General features: G+C 30.7%; 1 protein-coding gene across 3 annotated transcripts in view; it reads right to left on the bottom strand.

Moving 5' to 3' along the window:
- Positions 1-393: 393 nt before the first annotated feature.
- The window catches only part of Shal (Potassium voltage-gated channel protein Shal), a 303,578-nt gene continuing 283,088 nt past the window's right edge, over positions 394-20,883 (bottom strand). Inside the window, exon 5 of one of the 3 annotated variants that reach the window (XM_075363303.1) lies at positions 394-4,929. In XM_075363303.1, the coding sequence (XP_075219418.1) occupies positions 4,486-4,929 (444 nt within the window). In that variant the 3' untranslated portion in view covers positions 394-4,485. The remainder of the gene's footprint in view (positions 4,930-20,883) is intronic. The other 2 variants (XM_075363305.1, XR_012756114.1) reach the window with 2 other exon arrangements.

Genomic DNA, 20,883 nt, shown 5'->3' with positions numbered 1-20,883 from the left:
CATTGAAACGCACGATAAATATAAAGCATCATTTTTACGTTATGTCGATTCCTTACGTTAAAACAAAAGATTAATTTGGAGTTGTTTTATTAATATTGCTCCACAACAGTGGCAGTTTCATTAAAAACAGATAAATAGACTTGTACACACATACACACACACACACACATACATACATACGTACGTACTCGCACACATACATCCGCGCAAAGAATTTACATTTATTTTGGAGTATTTATTCAATAAATATATAAATAATTTATTTGTCTATAAGTAACATATATATATATATATATATATATATATATATTTATATATATAATTAAAAAATAAATATGTTATAAGAAAAATATGTTACCTTATAATTAAATAATATCTAAATAAGGAGTGAAAAATATTATTATTTTTTTTAAATTGAAAACAGAACAAATAAATGATTTAAAACAGTGTTAATAAATTTCTAATTACAAAATAATTCTGAATTTATGTACATATGTACAACTAGTTATTATTGTAATGATAAATTGCTCTATTATTAAAAGAAAAAAAAATTAAACAGAGTTTCAGAAAGTGTAGTCGGTAATTTGAGAGATCAAGGTCAATATGAAAAAAAAAGAATCCATGAAAACCACTCGTAAAATTCTGAATGATATCCAAAGTTATAAGTTTTAATAATAAAAATTTTAAAAAATAATCTTTTTAAGATTACATAAAATCGACGAGAAGATGGCCTGAGTGATAAGTGTTTTAAATGTACTTTGTTTAGGCGATGTAATAGCCTTGAACGCTCATTTTTTATTCGAAAGGCAGGCGTTCAATTCTGCATTCAGACAGTTATTACAAGGAACTTTATTCACTGTCAACGAAGGAAGAGTGACGGCTGAAGTCTCTTTCTTTTTCCTGTTTATCCTCCGGTAATTACCGTTCAGATAATACTTCAGAGGATGATATTTATGTGTAAACGAAGTGCAGTCTTGTATAGTATCAGTTCGACTGTTCCTGAGATGTGTGGTTAATTGAAACCCGACCACCAAAGAACACCGGTACCCACGATCTAGTATTCAAATCCGTGTAAAAATAACTGACTTTACTAGGACTTGAACGCTGGAACTCTCGACGGCTGAAGTCTAGACTATTACAACTGCAGTTTTACGATAACGTATAATAAACTAAGTAAAAATAAATATTTAGTTTATTTTGCTGCGTAAAATATTTTACTTTTAATTCTCATAATGTATTACTATGAAATTCCGATAACTGAGAATCGGTTACCCGCCGTTAAGATATTATTATTATTATTATTGTCACTACTACTATTTTGTGTTTAATTATTATTATTATTATTTAAGTAACTTACCGATGGATAAGTTATAATAATGCATTTAAATGATTTAATAATAATTAATTATATTAGCAAAGATTTATTTATTATTTTTATTATTAAAAACAAATTCCGAATGTTTCGTAATTTTGACGAAACATCATGTCTTTTACTTTAATTCGCGAATCTGTTCTTCAGCAGTAATCGGGAATTACATGCACGTTCGATATTTTCTCACTATCAACTTCACGGTACATCTCAAAGCATGGACCACACTCTAGAAATACTCTGTTTATACAAATATGTATTATATTAGACGTAAAGTATTAAATAATCATAAGTTATTACTAATATCATTATTATTATTATTATTACACGTAAATAGCATTAAAAAAAAGTACACTTTTTTTTAATGATATTAAACAGTACTAGTGCTACAGTTGGATCTAGTTATGTTACTGGATTGCTAAAGTACAGAGTTCTTGTTCATGTAGCGTATAAAAGAATGTATGAGTTATTTGTAATATTTTTTTTTACAATTCCTAGATTAAATTTTTGGAAAAAAAGAGAAAAATATTGATTTCCTTTTAAGTATACATTAATTTACTTATATAATTTGTTTGTTATAGAATCAAAAACCTGTGAATTGAAAACGTTAATAATATATTTATTTGCCCATATAAGCAAATATACGATTAAATTAAAAATCTTATACTGAAAATATTTTCTCAACACACAGGCTAAATTATGTCTCTATAAAAAATAAATATATTACTTAAAAAAATGTTTAATTTGGATACGTATACAGTAAAACCTTCGACAAGGACAAATCAATCATTAAGTGGATAAAATTCTTCTGGAAATTTGCGATCTAAAAAATTAAATTAAAATTTTTCCTAAAATTCTGTTTAGAAAAGGACAACAAGAGGAGGATATATCTGCTATATAACTGATTTTTTTTTTTTTGTACAGGGCACGAATAAATAGATGAATGATGTTTTATTCGGTTGTGGAACGAGCCTCGCTTTAACAAAAAGCATAGTTTGTATGAGTTATCCTGTTAACGCGCTGAAAAATAAAATCGAAGAGGACCCATATGTCATGAGTTCCTCTAATCCGGCATCGATATTTTTCAAATTAAAATTTTTTTTTACGTGGGATATTACCCCTATCGTTATCATACTGGGTCCGACGCATTGAAAATGTTGCAATTAATTCTCGTGTAATCACATTTCTTTTGGGTTTTTGGAATGCCGTTGAAATACGACCGTGTACCTATTTTTTTTTTTATTCCGGCAAGAACGAAGTAGCCTATGAGATGTTTTTAGTAGTCCTGTGAGAAAGAAAGTATTTAGAAAGGAATACGGGTGAATACCATTATTTTTATCGCATGAAAATTTACTCTTCACTATCTTTACGCCCCCTGGGCATTCGGTTTCAAAGTAACAGTAATTTCATTCCGTTATTGTTTTCGAACAGAAATCGTAGTTATACTTGACATGCACATAAATAATGCGCGCATTTCTTGATTCACGACGACGAAAATGTTTCATCTTAAAAACCCTTTTTTTTCTTAAAATACATTTTGCTAATATTAAATTTTTGGAAAAAATACATTTTTTAAAACGTTGATTTTTGGTGTCAAATGAAGCAACTTAGCCTACACGTTATGGTTACATCACACTAGTTATTTGCTATTTCCCAGCTGCTGTACCAAAAATACGGTTTTAATAGAATTTTAAATCGTTAATAATTTAATACTTAATATATTATTTCAAATCTAATTTGCAAAAATATATTTTACTTTACCGGATTTATAATTTTACGTTTCATTTTAAACCGAGTAAGCAATAGGTCCAAGACCTAAATGACATCCGCATCGTCTTATTAAAACAATAAATTAACACTATTCTATACCAGAGATATTTTTCTTTTATTACGGAGTAACTCCAACCGTATCACACGTGTCAAACTTACTCTAATAGAACCAGAACGTTGCGAGGACCCTGATATAACCCCACGGTACGCTCTAAACTCGCCTAGAACACAAATTGTGTTTACAGTACGGGCGGCATATTACTAGCTAGCACCGTGTTTTAACTACAGCCGGCTAGTCGACTTTGTTTCTACTAGTTTCTGTATACTTTTCGAATATACGTATTAATTTCAGTCACAAGGATCCGGTTACTTTACAAAAGGGTTTCGGTGTATCTATACTGTATACGATCTTTTTTAACATTTTTAATGCTATTTCTCTGTTTTATATTGTATTTCTTTAATCTAGATATAATTGTATAATTGAAGTTTCTTTTTTTAAGCGAGTCCACTATTTACACAAGTATAATGTTTTATAATATTACATAATTGCGATAGATTATCGAATAATAAATTATTTTTGGTTCACTTTGTTTTTAACACAGTTAAAATCAGTCCTATTCTTATGTGATTAAAACAGAACTTTTGTATTCAAAGGTATAACAAACAGGTGTTGTAATAACATCGCCTTTATATATTCTATTAGTGAAACATAGCCTACTGGAAGATATGAATTCATTATAATTTCATTGTATATTATAAAGAATAACAGGAATCGATAAATATCTTTAGTTCGATGAAAAAAAAAATTTTTTCTTTTTCTAACACATAACTTATGTATAACATCTAAATTTCGAGATGATAAATGCTTGTCATTATCATTATGCTTGTCATTTTTCATTAGGCTACAGCAGGAATTACTGTTAATTTACGGTTGTTTTCTTTTTTTTCAAAGAAAATTGACTTGACGACTCGATGCTTCCTCGGTGGAATTAATGGTTAATTTAGATGAATATTGTAACACCATTTTAGTATATAATTACTTATAATAATACAGTTCATAACAATCGTTCACTTTCTACTCTCATCAGTCACTATGGAATGTAGAACACATGTTTGTTTTTTAAAAACTATTTTAATTTTTTTTAAAGTCTCTTAAAAATACAATTTATATCTATAGTATAAGAATAATTATAATTTAAAAATTGGTAAATCGTCTAATAATATTTAAGGTATTAGGATTAAATTATAAAAAAAAGTATTAAAAATATCCAATCTGTCACTTTTAATAGTATAGAGTAGATTTTTTTTTTTTAAATATGGCAAAAAAAAAGAGTAAAATCGCATCATTATAAAAATGATATTCGAACTTCAGGTTGTTGATTGGATGATGATACGACGGGCGATGAAGGGGTTGCTGGGGAAGCGTAATCTACGTCCGAATTGGGATACGATGTCGGAAGATTGACGACAACCGAAGCCGTCATATTGGAGGAAGTCGTCGAATTAGGTTTGCCGATTGAGACTAGTGAAGCCGAACTGTAGGCGGCTAGCGGTGCTCGATGGTGTTTACCTCCACACCCTTGCGGACCACCTCCTCCTCCTCCTCCTCCAACAGATTGCTGATAGTCGGCGGCCAACGGACCGCCGCCGCCGTTTCCATCACGTTCTCGATCGCGTTCATCACCGCCGCAAATGTTACCTCCCGATCTTGTGAAATGAAGTCTTATCTGTATATCGTTCATTTCTTCATCATGTCCTGTGTATTCAGTTGTGCTACGACGGTGATGTTTCTGTACAAAAAAAAGATTAAATTAAAATAACATAATATTACGGAAAAAATATTTTATAAAAAACTTAATGGTATAATTAAATAATAAACGTAATACATACATAAATACATAAAATATGTAATATATAATATAATAATATAGAATATTACATATATATATATATATATATATATATATATATATGCAAATAGATATACTTCCAACAATAAATATAACATTCCAAAATAACTTCTCCATCTGTTTATCGCTCATGTTCACTCCGCTACAAACCGTTAACCCCTATACTTTCTCTTCACAAGTAAAAAAAAGTCGACTTATAACTAAAGGTTTCAAAATGCAATATAGCCTGTTACGAACTAAAATGCCCCTGGAATGTGGATGAGCAACAGGATAAAGAGTAGTAAAAGGAATGTTGGAGTTCATACGAAACCGTTTATCGACTGCCTATTTTTAATCTTTCATAAAAATTATTTCTCGCCTTCGGTTATTTTGCGCATTTCAGGGGCGATTTCGTTCTTACCAGGCCATAAGTATTAACGTAAATAATAAAATTATTTATTTTGTAAATAATTACCTAAAACATAATAACATTGAACATTTTTAAGTTTAGCTTTAAAATGAGAATATCATCCTTATATAATCAAGGATTACCTTGTATTTCACTTAAATACGCTGCAAATCTTTTACGTGAATCAAAATAATTTCATAACGTTACGTGTAGATATTCATTAAACATATTTTTTTAATGCAATTAGAACAAGCTAACGAGTGAAAAAGTTAGTACTCTTGCACGATCGCTATTTCAGCATTTCTTCTTAATTCATTAATAATTAATAAAACCATTTATTAATAATAAGCGTAATCTACGTCCGAATTGGGATAAGATGTCGGAAGATTGATGACAACCGAAGCCGTTATACATTTATACATATAACATTTTATTAAAATTATTTCCAGTTTACTATTTTTTTTCGTTAACTCTAAGTGTGTTCGCAGAAATCTCTGTTTCTTCATAACGGATTTTTATAAAAAATAACTAAAAGAATTAAAACTACAAATTTATGTCGAATCCGAACGATGCAAATTATCTCTTTTAATTCAATGACTGAAATAGTTTATATTTACACACGGTTAAAACCGGTTGAGTTTTCAATCTTGTAGAGTTTTTTGACTAAAAAATCAGAACTGCAAAGTTTAATTTATTTCTTCACCTCGTAAACTAGTTAGGTCATGAAGGCTTGGTTATTATATCGCAAGGAGTTTAATTACACCATTCAAACATTTAATTTAAAAAATAAATATGACATAAAGAACGGGATTAAAATAAAATTAACAAATAAACAATTTTATTATGAGCGTGAGCCAAAGAAACTAAAAAAAAAGCTTTTTACAGTTCTGAATTTAATTAGGGCAAGATAAAAGAGTTTAGCAAGTTTTATTTAGATCAATTCAAACGTGTTTTAATGAGGTCTTAGCGAACGTATACAAGGTTTTATTCTATTATTATTATTATTTGTTTTTAACACAATTAAATATCTAGAATTTGTTCCCTCGGAACAATGAATACAGATGTTGAATATCTATAATTATTCACTTGAAAAAGAGAAAGTCCAACAGTAATTGACTTTTCTATATTCTGTTTATTCTTGCTGACACCCTATAACTACCGAAATGATGCTAATAATAAATGATTTTTTGTAGCGTGTGTGAAAAAGTAGTACTCGTTCACACGTTCTGGGTTCGAGTCGTAAACTGGTACTCGAACCCAGAATTCTGGATAAAGGCAGAGACGCTAACAGTCCGCGACGGAGAACAGCGATAATAAGGCCAACAAAAATTCTATAATGGAATTGAAAAAAAATTCCTCTGGAATGGATTTACAATAATCCTCTACTTAAATAAATTGAATGAGAGGTTTCTGATTACATCTAGAACCGATTCCAAAAGTTAGTTTTTATGAGCTCAATAAAATGAAAACAAAAATAATAATACTCCTTCAAAAGATATTTCAGAAATCCAGTTATAGGTTTAAGTATACGGACAGACATTAACGTTATGGTAAAAATTTTATTTCGCTGGAAATATACAAGTTACGAAAAACAACGGGACTTTTTCGTTATATACCCCTTCTTTCTTTTTCCTGTTTAGCTTCTGATAACTACCGTTTACATAATATTTCAGAGGATGATATGTATGAGTGTGAATGAAGTGTAGTCTTGTACATTCTCAGTTCGACCATACCTGAGATGTGTGGTTAATTGAAACCCAACCACCAAAGAACACCGGTATCTACGATCTAGTATTCAAGTCCGTGTAAAAATAGCTGGCTTTACTAGGACTTGAACGCTGGAACTCTCGACTTCCAAATCAGCTGATTTGGGAAGACGCGTTTACCACTAGACCAACCCGGTGGGTTTCGTTATATGCCCCAATTAATTAGAAGTGAACTTTTAATATTAATTTAGAAGAAGATTTATAAAAATTTTAATTTAAAACAATTTTTTATTCCCTGCTTACTTTTCCGTAAATTAATACGAAATAAACTTCTCTAAATTTATTTTAAGTAACTAAAGATTTAAAGATAATTTTTTTAACCTTTAAAATTAACTTTTACTTCCTCAATGTGTAGGAAAGAAATTAAGTAGGAAGGTTTGATGACCCGCATCCGATTTCACTATAATTAGATTTTAATTGAATATAAATAAATATTTGTGGGGTGTAAAGCTAGTTCGCCTCCACGTGGTGCACCCTGGGTTACGCTAAATGAGCTAGCAGATACTGGCAGTCAGACAAATCAAGAAGATAGGTTCTCCTGACCACGTAGACACAAGCCTACAGTATTATAAACAGCAGGCCATGTCGCTAGATATACCCAATAGTCCTTTTCAGGACTTGCCAACAAGAAATCTTGGACCTTCGGTACGAATTTGCCACGTAAATATGGGAAGCATAAGTTATTCTAAGAGCCAGTATTTATCGAAACTACTGAAGAACAACAATATTGATCTGGTTGCAATCCAAGAAACACATTGTAACACTGAGGAACAATTGCGGAGAAGAGGTAAAATACCTGGATATGAATTACTTGGTGCCACATACCATGATGCGTATGGCGTCGCTACTTACGTTAGATGCGATATAGAAAACGCCACTCTCATCTCCACCTCCATGGACAATGAAATTCATAATGTTGTAGTTAAAATCGGAAGTATAACAGTGCCCAATATCTACAAACCGCCAGCTGTATCATGGCCAACGTCAGTAATCCAAATACAACCTCATCCTGCGATCTGCTTGGGTGATTTTAATAGCCACCACGAGCAATGGAAATATAAGGATTGTGATGCGAACGGTGAGGCTCTGGTGAGATGGGCTGAGGATATATCGTTCCACATCTTTCCCCAAGTTCTGTTGCAATGCAGTAATACAGGTTCCCAGTTGAGAGCTAAATATCACGAGTGCGTCTGGGGGAAGTTCCTCCTCCTCAGATGATATCTGTCTCGAGCGTTTCTGCCCCTTCTCAGCCCTCTTCTCAACATCCATCTCCTCAGTCAAATGTCCTAAATCGCCAACACTTTCATGATTTGATGTCGTGGGTTTTGCAGCACACACAACTTTGAGCTGTGGTCGCCTTTAACTCCCAGCCACCACCGTTTCTCTCGCTGTTACGCCTCGTCCATCTTTAGCCACTACGGCCTCCTTTTCTTTTCGTTTGGGCTTCAGCTCTAGTTTTTTCCTTTTTTAATTCTGTGCTATTCCAGTGAGATTTAAAAGATTTCAGCCACCACTAATGTCTTAACTACACAATGTCTTGTCTACACTCAAGTCCGAGTAATTTGATTACCCACTTGACAATGATTTGGGGGGCCCTTTTTGAAATTCCCTAACTTATCACTGATACCTTCAAATTCAAAACCAAAACCGGATTTGGGTTCAGCTCTCATACCCGCTTCCAACGACACCCACTTCTCCCTTTTTGGGGGGGTCCAAATGTTTTGGTGGGTCTCAAAATGTATCTGTCCAAATATGAGGTCGGAAAATTTCAGAAAAAATGTTGGGGGTCACCAAAATTTCAGGAATACCCGGCTTGATGGAGATCCGGGGGGAAAGGGTTGTAAAGGAGAGCGATAGGGAGATATGTAGAAAATACAAATCCCCTTATAAAAAATTGCCGGACTTGTTTACGTTAATACGGATTTGAATACTAGATCGTGGATACCGGTGTTCTTTGGCGGTTGGGTTTCAATTAACCTCACATGTTAGGAATGATCGAACTGATACTGTACAAGACTACAGTACATTTACACTCTTACATATCATCCTCATTTATCCTCTGAAATAATACCTGAACGGTAATTCCCGGAGGCAAAACAGGAAAAGAAAGAAAGGATCACAACATGCGATAATGGTGCATTCACAAAGATACCAACGCAGGCAAACATGCCTGTGTCAAACAGTGCCGCGTCGTTTCAGTTTTAGACGCTATAAAATCTGTCTTTTATGAACTACTTTGAACGTTAAATGTAACAGTTTTATATTTTATACACCGGTGTAAGTACTTTTAGAAATGTTTCGGGAGGATAATGTCTTCAGTAGTGTTCTGAGTTAAGTAATTAATGTTACAAGACGTTAAACTACTGTCCGCAACGAAAACAATTCAGTGAAGTTTACACTCAACTACCAGATTAGCAGAACTTTCTCGATCGATTGCGTTAGGTTTGTAAAGATTTACGTTTTAATTTCGTCGTACTAATCCATTTTGTTTTAGGTAATTAACGTTCAGACAATTTTACGGCGTGTATAAAATTTCATGAATTTATGTCGCGTCTAATAGCAGATTTTTAATTTTATAGTCTGAACAGGTTTCAACTATAATTATGTAGGTGTAATTGGTTCTTAAGATGCTAAGCTTGAAAATAATATATTTTCTCAATAATTTTGCGGTATACAATGTTGTTTATTACTTTGAATTAATAAATTTGTTCGTATTGTTTATTATTTGGAGTAAATTTATTAACTCGTCGAAACAGTGTCCGGAAAAGGCAGTTTTATTAATTTTTCTCCCATATTGATGCCGGTCAGGAGTTTAACAGCGGCTGTTTTTAAATCGGTTTTTAGAATTAAGAAATAATTTTTTTCACTAAAACGGTTGTTAAACGTGTTATAAATTTATTTCAATAAATTTGTTTATCTCTGTAGGGGCTTGATATTGCCGTTTATGAATGTATAATCGATCGTTTAAAATAAAATCATCATCTCAGAAAATACTAAGAAATAGTTCATTAAAAAATTACGATTATTTAAATTACAATTAATAATAACTTAATAAAAAATGCACAACATTACGTTAATAATTATAATTAACATGCTTATTTAAATGCCAGATGTAAAATTCATTTCGAGTAACATAGGTGCATACAGACCTAGTACACCTTTTAGCAGCTCTGTATTATACTACTGATACGATATACTGTAACTATTGAAACTATTTAAAAAATCCTTCATCGTGTAAAACTTACTTATTCCCAAACCACAAGGATGTATACGAATCTGGTCTTTTCATCGATTTCCCAAATTTATTCTCACAGATACCCCTTCTTGTTAATGTACTTCTTTTTTATTATAAAAATACACAGTATTTTTTTTTTATTCGTCGGATTTTATATATAGAATTAAAGAAAAAATATGAGAGATGCCTGCAGATTTAAAAAAAAATTATTTCTTCTCTAGTATTATCTGCTGATATCGATTACATCATCTTTCCGTACGACATCATAATGCCACTCCTTTCGGTATCCTTTCATATTAATCGTTAATATACAGACGAAAGTAATTCTGATTTTAAAAAAACCCTCTTTCATAGTATGCGCTGAGCTGTGGAATTCCATTCTTCCAATCCGGCAGCTTATCATCGGAGACGATGAAAAAATGTCAAATATCCACATTTCCTTCGACCCTTCGAATCGCATCGGAAAAATAAAAATATTACGATAAATGAAATATTTTTTTTGTACTACCTTCAGAAAAAAACTGAAAAATATAACGGTGTCCAAACGATTCATGTTCGCTCACAGAACTTTATTCCCCGTAAATTAATAAAAAGTGTCGCAATATATGTCGCAGTATTCGAACTTTTGTATTCCTAAATACGTTTACCTTTAAGAAAAATTAATAAATATATCAGTGTCCAAGCGGTTAACGCTTTTCAAGGGTTTTTAAACCCTCCCACGTATTAAAAAGAACAGAAATATTGGAGGATTTGAATTATTCATTCTCAAAACGTATTCCATCTTCAGAAAAAAAAATTAAAAACCATACGTCGTATAAGAGATCCAGATCCCCTACACCATAGAAGATTTCTAGCTCCCTAGTTCCCCTTAAATAACAAGAATTTAAATATAGGAACATTCGAATTGGTTTTTTTTAAATGTTATATTTTTAAACGCGAGGAAAAAAACTGTGGTCCTTCCTTGGCCCCAGGATATTTGATCGATACAAGTATACCGATTCGAACGAGTCCATTTACATTTATATTTTTATCGCTGCACTGTACGCTCAGCATATAAAAACAATGGTTTTATACGATAAAGAGGTTAATCGTAATCATGATTGAAGTATATTCTGCATTTTAGCTTAAAATATTTACGGGGGGGGATATTCCTTCCTTCTAATAAATTTCAAATGATCCCTCACGGGCATAATAAAATTGTATTTTGCGATAAATTTTTTATGGGAATAATATTTACTGCTTTTACGGTCGGATATGACCTTCAGAATAAGAAGACTGGTATTGCCACTACTAGTAGTTGTATGTTAATACATTCCTACATATTTATGTGTTCTATAAAATTTCAATTTACTTTTGACTATTATTTACTATTTTAATAAGTTTTAAGGAACTCTGAATTATTTACACTTGAGTTTTTAATTCATTTATTTATTTAATCTTTTATATAAATTTCTCCGTGAAATATTTAATTCTCTACTCCTGATCATTCTTGTTTAATTTTAATTTCAAAATTCATTTAATCATAAAATGTTTATTTTTTTATGGACATCATAATAAATCTTGTTTTGTTTTAATTTAAAATTTCATTTATTTTTCTACGTTTTACTTGTTTTCTCTTGTGCTAGACTTTGTTTTGCACTTTTAATTAAAATATTTAATTATATTAATATTAATTATATCTAATTAAGTTGTTTTATAAGTAATATATTAGGAGTGACGGTTGGTTTTATTACTTATTCAAAACGTTCGGATATTCTAAATATAAAATAAAATTTTTTTAACTACGATATGTATTTTATTTTATCGGTTTAATATTTTTATCGGCCGATTCTTGTTTGTTAAAAGTCTGTGGATTAAATAAAAATTTACTTTTAGTTAAAGGCTTACCCTAACAAGCAGGTATGACAAAATTAAAGGTTGCAAAAATTACATTTATTCATATTTTCTTAGCTTTAAATAAAAAGCTTTTAAAACGAAAATTTTATTTCGTTTTTAAATAATTTTAGCGGTCGTGTCCGGCGGATTATTTATTGGATTTCCCTCAACGCGAGTCGACCGTGAATTATTTAAAAAAATTATCGAGTCTTTTAAAAAGAAGTATTTTATAAAAATTTATAAAAAACCCACAGAAACCATCCGGATCGGCGGTGTAAATAACTGACCGCATATGTAACATTATTTAAATAAATAATTTATGTCAAAACGTTTAATAGAGTTTAATATATTTTAAATTTAAAAAAAATTAACGATCTTGCCATCGGTTATAAAATTTGGACGAAAAAAGTATAATTAAATTGCGAGCCGTTATTTATTTACTGGCAGTCTAAACCAGCAGCTTCTATCTGATCTAATAATGAAAAATAAATACTCGACAAGGGGGACTTTTTTTAGTTGTTCATCTATTTTTTAAAATGTCTGAAGTAGATTTTAGTAGGAAAATGATTGGATAAGAATATATTATTTTTCTTCATCTTCTACAAATCCCTCAGTTTTGTTAGGAAATGAACAGTTGATAAATCAAACTCATCCGTAAAGACGCGATTATAATGCGTCTTCCATACTATAAAAAATTAATATTCGGTATATTATATAGATCATATCAGGAATAGAGAACTGTGTTACTCCGTGAATAAAAAATAAACCGTCCCTGATTTCATTTTGCGGTACGAAAAGCGTTTCGATTTAATTCGGATTTATAATGCGCTCGTTAAATTTCATGATTTCTATTACATTTTCTCTACGCTTTAGACGTTCTGATGTTTTAGTTAATTAAGGTTTAATATAATTTAAGTCGTTTTTCCCTCCGGGAATAATAAGACCTTATCGTCGGCGGCAGAGCTCGTGCGCTTCTAAGAAGTAGATAGCCGTACCGTTTATGCTACTATAACAGTCTATTATGCGGGTAGAGGCCAGATTATTAACGATTGATTGAACCGAGTCGGTTAACGGGTAATTTAACTATTGGAGGAAAACTTTTTTTCTGATATATATATCCTCTGAGCGCGGTCGTTTCTCTTTTGCTTTTTGTTGTTTCCTCTTCAAGTAAATTGTTCTTCTTATTGTCAATCCCTCTTCCTAATCTTTGGGTTCTTCTTCCCTAGTTTAGGTTGTAAACGTGTAGGTAAGGCCGTAATCAGGACTGCGCTGAAGATGCGAGGACAGGGAACGGCTGCTCGGTAACTAGTAGCTGAAGTCCGATAAAGTCGGGTCTCCTCATCCATCCTAAAATTTAAATTTTCTGGATATTCTAACAACAGGTCGACTGCTACTTCCCTTGATAAAATTCATCTTTTTCTAATCTTCCGATTTGGTAATAAATAGAAGTCGAGAAATTTGTCCGCGTTACGTAACGGTAGTAGATGGAGAGATGCGATTGTGATGTTATTCCACGGCGAAAGAAGACTTCAAAAATTGCCTAAAAATATATTATTTATTAACTGACCGACAAGAATACTGTTATATTCTTTTGTTCTTTCTGTTATTAGATATTCTTTGGAATACGTACAGCGCGAGATACTATGAGATTTTACGTAATACATAAAATATACGAGCAGTGGTAGTATAAAATTTACACGTAAATTAGAAATCACCTATCGGCAAGATTTCTGCTGTTTTATAAAAAACATTCCTCGAATAATATGAATTCAAAACTCGGAAAAATTTTGATGATTTACTATAGACGTAACAAACGCTAAATTAGACAGAATATTATTTTGCGTTATCAGATTACTGGACTGTACTTTAACGATCATTTTGTGTATTAAAAAATAATAAATAAATGTGTGGGAAAGTTTGATCCACGGTGTTTACCGTTCAGCAGAATAGATTTCTGAAATATAGTCCACGGTTAGTGGGATGTTGAATTAATTAACGAATTACAGAAGATATCGCTACGGATAATCACGCCTCCAGCTCGTCTTATTGGCGAACGGGGAACGTTTCCGTTGTTATTACACCCACGAACTAATTAGTTTGTAATCCGCCTGCCCCGGTTTATACTCTCTCTACACTTTAGTCCTGTAAATTTACTAATCCTCAAACTGATATTTAAATTAATCCTAACCAAATTAACAAGCGCTCGTTGAATATTCATTCAGAGTATTCAAAAGAACGGCGGTTTTCAGAATTATTTTCCAGTGTAAATAATCTATTTTTAATAGTTCTTTAGTAAATTATTAAAATATGCTAAAATAGTGTAAAAGTTTATACCTATTAATAAATCTACAAGTATGATTATAACAAGGTTCTAATAAATAAAATTGGCCTAAATCAAACGCAAAGGCGCTACTTCTGCGTCATCACCGTTTTGAAATTCCTGTTTTAAAACGGATGAATCCTATTTTAAAAAGATAAATCCTTATTTTAAATTGCTTGAATAACGGTTATTCTTATAATAGTTATTATTTAACAGAGTACTGCGTTGTTAGACGCATACGTTTTAAGCAAAAGAAATACTAAACGAGTAGAAATATACAAACATACGTATGATGACTTCCTTGGTGGAGTGGTAGCGTCTCAGCCTTTCATCCGGAAGGTCTCGGGTTCAAATACCGATTAAAAATGGAATTTTTAGTACTCTAAAAATTTTGCATTCCGTATTTCCTCGCCTAAGTTTCAAGCTTATGTGATTTAATCATAAAAAACATTTGTAAATGGTTCTTCCATAAATTATTCGAGCGCCAGTTCACCGGAAGGTATTTTTCTTTTTTTTTTTAAATTTAACTACATTCGAAACGGTGTAATTTTTGTAATCTCAAGATTTAACCGTACTTTATGCAAGATTATAAGCATAATCAACTTTAAGATTATGTGGACGGTCACATTTCCTTAGAGATCGTACCGCGAAATAAGATAAAAGAATTCTTGTGCAATTCTGCGCAAGAAGACTGACTTTTCGTTATTTTATTTTGTCCTTTTGCCCCGCTCAAACGCATACCCAGTCATCATGATCCTCAATTTAGGTAACGCTACCTTTCTTTTTTTCTTTTCCCTGTTTAGCTTCCGTGAATTACCGTTCAGGTATTACTTCAGAGGATGAATGAGGATGATATGTATGAGTGTAAATGAGGTGTAGTCTTGTACAGTCTCAGTTCGACCATTCCTGAGATGTGTGGTTAATTGAAACCCAACCACCAAAGAACACTGGTATCCACGATCTAGTATTCAAATTCGTATAAAAATAACTGCCTTTGATAGGACTTGAACGCTGGAATTCTCGACTTCCAAACCGGCTGATTTGGGAAGACGTGTTCACCACTAGACCAACCCGGTGAGTAAGTAACGCTACCTGAATACACCGAACGATACTGCTAACAATAGATACCGCAGATAAAGAAACATGAACTTGCCCCGCTCAAACATTTTCGAACTTAAATTGAGCGTAACTTAGGAACGACTCAACTAACCTTCATAAAATTTTCACATGCACAAGTTCAGATACACTGCTATAGCAAATATAAATTTAAATAAAACTGATTATGTAGTTCTGGAGAATTTCGAGCCACAAAACTTTATATATAGGCTTATATATAAAATTTATTATATATATATATATAATAAATTGGGTTTTTCATATATATATATATATATATATGAAAAACCCAATTTAATTGAATGGTATTTCTGTACTCATAATACCTCAAAACGTAAAGAAAATTCATTTTCACCCCCTCCCCGTTATCATCAAGCGACTGAAAGTAATAATACTTTTCATCAAAAATTCATAAAAAGTCGGTCTAGCGTAACACTCCCAAAAAAACATCGTCTTTTTAAATATTCTAAACATTTTAAATAATAAACTTCCCACAGCACACCCGAACTCCGTAATTTATATATAACTTCGTATATATGAGGTTAGGTGAGGTTAATTTAAAAATACGAAGCTGGCATACAACATTTAGATTGCTACCTGAAAACACACACACACACACACACACATTTTTTTCACACAAAAATACAGTATAAAGAAGAGAAAAATTTATTTAAATTTTCTAGTTTTATGATTTTGTCGATTTTATTTACCTTATATTATACCAGAATTGCAGCTCCTCGATGTTGGCTCTCACACGCACACTGACATCAGTGGCTCGATTATGATGTTGATTATGATGGGTAATGATAATAATATACACACATGGAATCATGGTTGAGAGGAAATCAGGGGAAAGAAGGATAATGATGATTTAATTATATTTACGCTAAAAGGTCTTTGATGTACAACGGAAGGAATAACAAGGGAGCGGGAAGGAATAACAAGCAAGATGGAGGGAGATCCTCTGTCAGATAATCGAAACATTTTTCATGCGTAAATGATTATTTAACAACAATAATAATAATATTGTATACTTATTTATACATTTATTTACTTATTATTATTATTATTTTTACAATAAAAGTCAGTAAAATATTTTATAATTTCCTGGACACTTTATTGATTTATTTTTTAAAAAAAACCAATTAAAATCACATCAGTGATAAATATTAATAAAATCTATTTACTTATTTAGTCTGTAATTAAATTACGGTTAAATTCAAGTAAATTATTGAATGAAACTATTACCTATAACTATTATTCATATTAAACTAATAGAGGAGAAATTATTCGCAAGATATTTATTGTAGTACAGTGCAGCATAAATTGTACGATTTTAACAGTTGTTAATTCATTATTATTAATATTATTTTTTAATTAGTACTTAAATTACGAAGTATGCAATAGAACATTAATAGTTGAATTCAGTTATTTTTACTAGGGTGGAATATTATGTATATGATTTCCTTAAGGAAAAATTTTTTTCAGCATGGACTATTACACTCTCTCACACACATGGACTCTTTACTCTCTTTCATGCGCGCACACGCCCCCCACACACAAACATGCTTTCTTTCATTTTGTGTTACATGAGTGTAAATTATGTAAGCAAAACTACGCAAATACTTGTCCATACGTACAGTAAATGTTTGCACCGCATGTTGTTTGAGCGAGCATGAACTTATTTATAGTAACTGATGATGTAATATTACAATCGTTGAAAGCAATAAATGGTAAAAACAAAACTCAAAAAAAATACAATTACTTATTTTTAAAGTTTTAATCGAAATATCGTTTGACAGAAAAAATAGAATATTGTAGCATACAAATTAACCTTGGAAACGTTATTAAAAGTGAAATAATTTATTAGCATAAAGAGTATATGAATATAAAACTATTTTTTATTTATTTCAATTAGTTTATTGAAATCCCTGTTTTTTTTTACCTTATTTAAAATTTAAATACGAATATTAATAAACAAAGACACATATAAATTATGTTCTATGTTCGTGTTCTTTTTTATAATTTTAAATTTCAAATTGAGCGATTAATTACTGACTTGTGCGTCAAGTGTTACGTTTTATCAGCGTTTAAATCTAATCTTTCACGTATAAAAAATCAAGTAAATGCATTCCCGAACGTGTTTTTGAGTTGAAAAACACAAAAGGGTTTTAAAGGAGCCCATTCTCCATCTCCCGTTAACTTTCTGATATGGTCCCTTTACCGATATGAGAAGTAAAAATAAAATGTCATTAAAATAATTCCAGTTAAAATAATCTGTTTCTGTAACAGAGAAGCTTTAAAATCAAATTATTATGGTAATATTTAGTTACTTTATGGGGATGTCAACAAATATTAACAATCGTTTCACTTCGCAAGTCCAATGTCGAAATACTTTACGGTATAAAATATATTTCGTTAAAAAGAAAGTAAAATGAATAGCAAAAGTAAAGGGTACAGGTCACGATTTCTATTATAAACAAAAATGGTTAAAATTTGCCGGATAGAACAAATGATATACAAAGTTTTGGTCTTAATAAAAGATCTTGTGTATTTAGATAGCCTGCATAATTGTATAATTTTCAAATTTTAATTATAACAGAGATTGGATTGAAAAGGTTTCCTTATGTACTTTTTAATTAGGCGTAAAAACAAATAATAAAGTCTGTATTACCTATTAAACAATATTTCTAATGCGTAAATGTAAAAAAGTTTCGATAGCGAATTTAATGAAAAAATCGAACGTTATTACTCCTTTAAAATCGTTTAATATTATAAATTTTATTCTAGACCTATCAGTAATGAAATTTATTAGTTATTGTGTTAAAAATTTTGTTGTTCATCTGTTAAAAAAAAAAGTGTAACGTATTATATTTTTACATTTTCAAAATAAATTCTGAATCTTACGATGTTTATTCTTAAGAGAAGCACGATTAAAATATCTTTTAACTACTTTTGTCTGTTGTGCGTCTCTATATTTTTCTTTATGTTTAAGTTAGATCAGAATAGCGATACAGGTATGTCATTTAAAAATTTCCTGTTGTTGCATCGACCCTTTTTTTGTACGAAAGTAGTTTTTCGATATTTTTTTTATATGTAATATCAAATTTTTTTCATTTACAGCGTTTCAAGGAAATAAAATTGGAAATAATTTTCACCTAAAATGCCATTTGAAATTTTAAACTGGGATTTACACGGTTTTTAATGAAAATGTGATTTTTATTTATTTTATTTACTAAGGTTTACTTTGTAAAAAATATTTATTTTTTTCTTTTGTAAGGATATGTTTTTTCATAAGGAAAAATATTGAAACATTCCTTTACTGCGATTTCAATGTAGAATAAAAAATTCCTTTCGAGCTAATGTATTTTTTAGTTAGGATGCATTTCAAGAAAAGATTCTTTCAAAAGAATTTTTAACTAAAGGGAAAATTATTTTATAATATTAGTTTAAAGATCGATTTATTTATATCGTTCTTGAAAGTTTGGTCGTAGCCTGCTATCGATTCCTAAAAAGCGTATTATTTATTACCTGTTTTTTAATCTAGATAGTTGTTGGTTATATTAAAAATTGCGAAAGATATTTTATTTTCATTTGATCCTACGTAAATTTTTTCGCAAGAAAAACAGTCGTAGGAGTTGAGTGTTGTCGGTTCAAAAATATTAACTACCTATTAGTAAATTAAATAAAACATCTGAAGATTGTGTTTTGTTTTTTTTTTAAATTCATATGAAATGAAGATGTTTTATTTTACAGAAAGACCGTTCCTTAGACTCGAGAGCAGGATGTTCTGATTTTGTTTTTAATATAAGAAATACTTAATTGTAATTAAACAATATTTTTATCGAGTTCTCAAAAATAAATCGATTATTATTTCTTTTACAATAATCTAAGAATACTTTTTATTATCACATATTCTGTAATACCCTAACATAACGAAGGGCAGACATAGCTTTAATGGAAAAGAAATACTGCGAAAATTTAAAAGACTACAATTATTAAATCCGTTTAAAAATAAAGATTGAATAGCGTAGATTTCATTATTTTGTGTTTTAATACATATATATTTGGATGATACGTATTGAAGACAAGAAGTAGGAAAGAAAGCACGGGTTACAAGGGCTATTTTTTTCGTATCATAGAATGTTATTGTACTGTGCAAATAGATTTCATATTCTTTTAATGAAGAATTTAAAAAGCTAAGAAGCTATTCTGCTATTAATATTGGAGTAAATTAATCGGTTTTATATTTTGTTAAGAAAAGTAATTATTTTGATTATTTATTACGATTATAACAAAATACAGCAGTTTTTAATAAAAAATAAAAAAATAATAATAATTTTCGTTAAAAATATTTTTTGTTTTATCTCTATAATAAATTATAAAGAAATAAAACGGACTTTTAAAAATAAACGTTTGAATGTTTGACGTGGGATTTTTCATTAAGTAGTATTTGGTAATATTCAAGGTACAAAATGAACCCGTCATAATACAAATTATTTTTAAGCGTAATACTTTACTTTTTAAAGTTTATCTCGCCTATGTTTTTACTACATCTTTCCTTACTCCCTTTTTTCCTTTCGTTTTGAGACAATTATCTAAATAGTGTCATATCTATCGTTACCCGTTCACCCTGAAGTCACTGTGTTAGTTGTAACAGTTTTCGGTAGGAATAACAATACTTTCTGGTACACATTTCTCCACCGCCATTTAATTATTTGCATTACGGATATTAGAGCCGGAGGAGACATTAGAATCCAATTTATCTAGCTCCCAGAGATCTACCTCGTCACGCGATGATTTATTGGTACAAAGGAGGAAAGGAATCGAACTCTTACAGTATAAAACAAATTTTTACCTCGATACCGTTTTAATGTGCACTCGTTATACAGCTTAAATTTATCTGTTAACGAGCTGACGCGACCACTTAGGCGTCGAGTTGTTAAATGACTTGACCCGTCGTACGTGCTGAGTGAAGTCATTTTATAGCCTGCACTTGTTATTTTACAGTTTGCAAAGCTCTACTCGAAATCCCGTCACGAAAAATATCTCTGTTTCGCTCGAGGCTACCCACCTTATACGTGCATTTTTTAATTGCGTTCATTACATGTGTTGTAACGAACATAAAATTTAT

The sequence above is a fragment of the Lycorma delicatula genome, chromosome 4 (assembly GCF_047948215.1).
Source record: "Lycorma delicatula isolate Av1 chromosome 4, ASM4794821v1, whole genome shotgun sequence".
NCBI lineage: Eukaryota > Metazoa > Arthropoda > Insecta > Hemiptera > Fulgoridae > Lycorma > Lycorma delicatula.
Note: the sequence above shows the minus strand (reverse complement) of the source record. Positions and strands in the feature narration are given on the sequence as shown.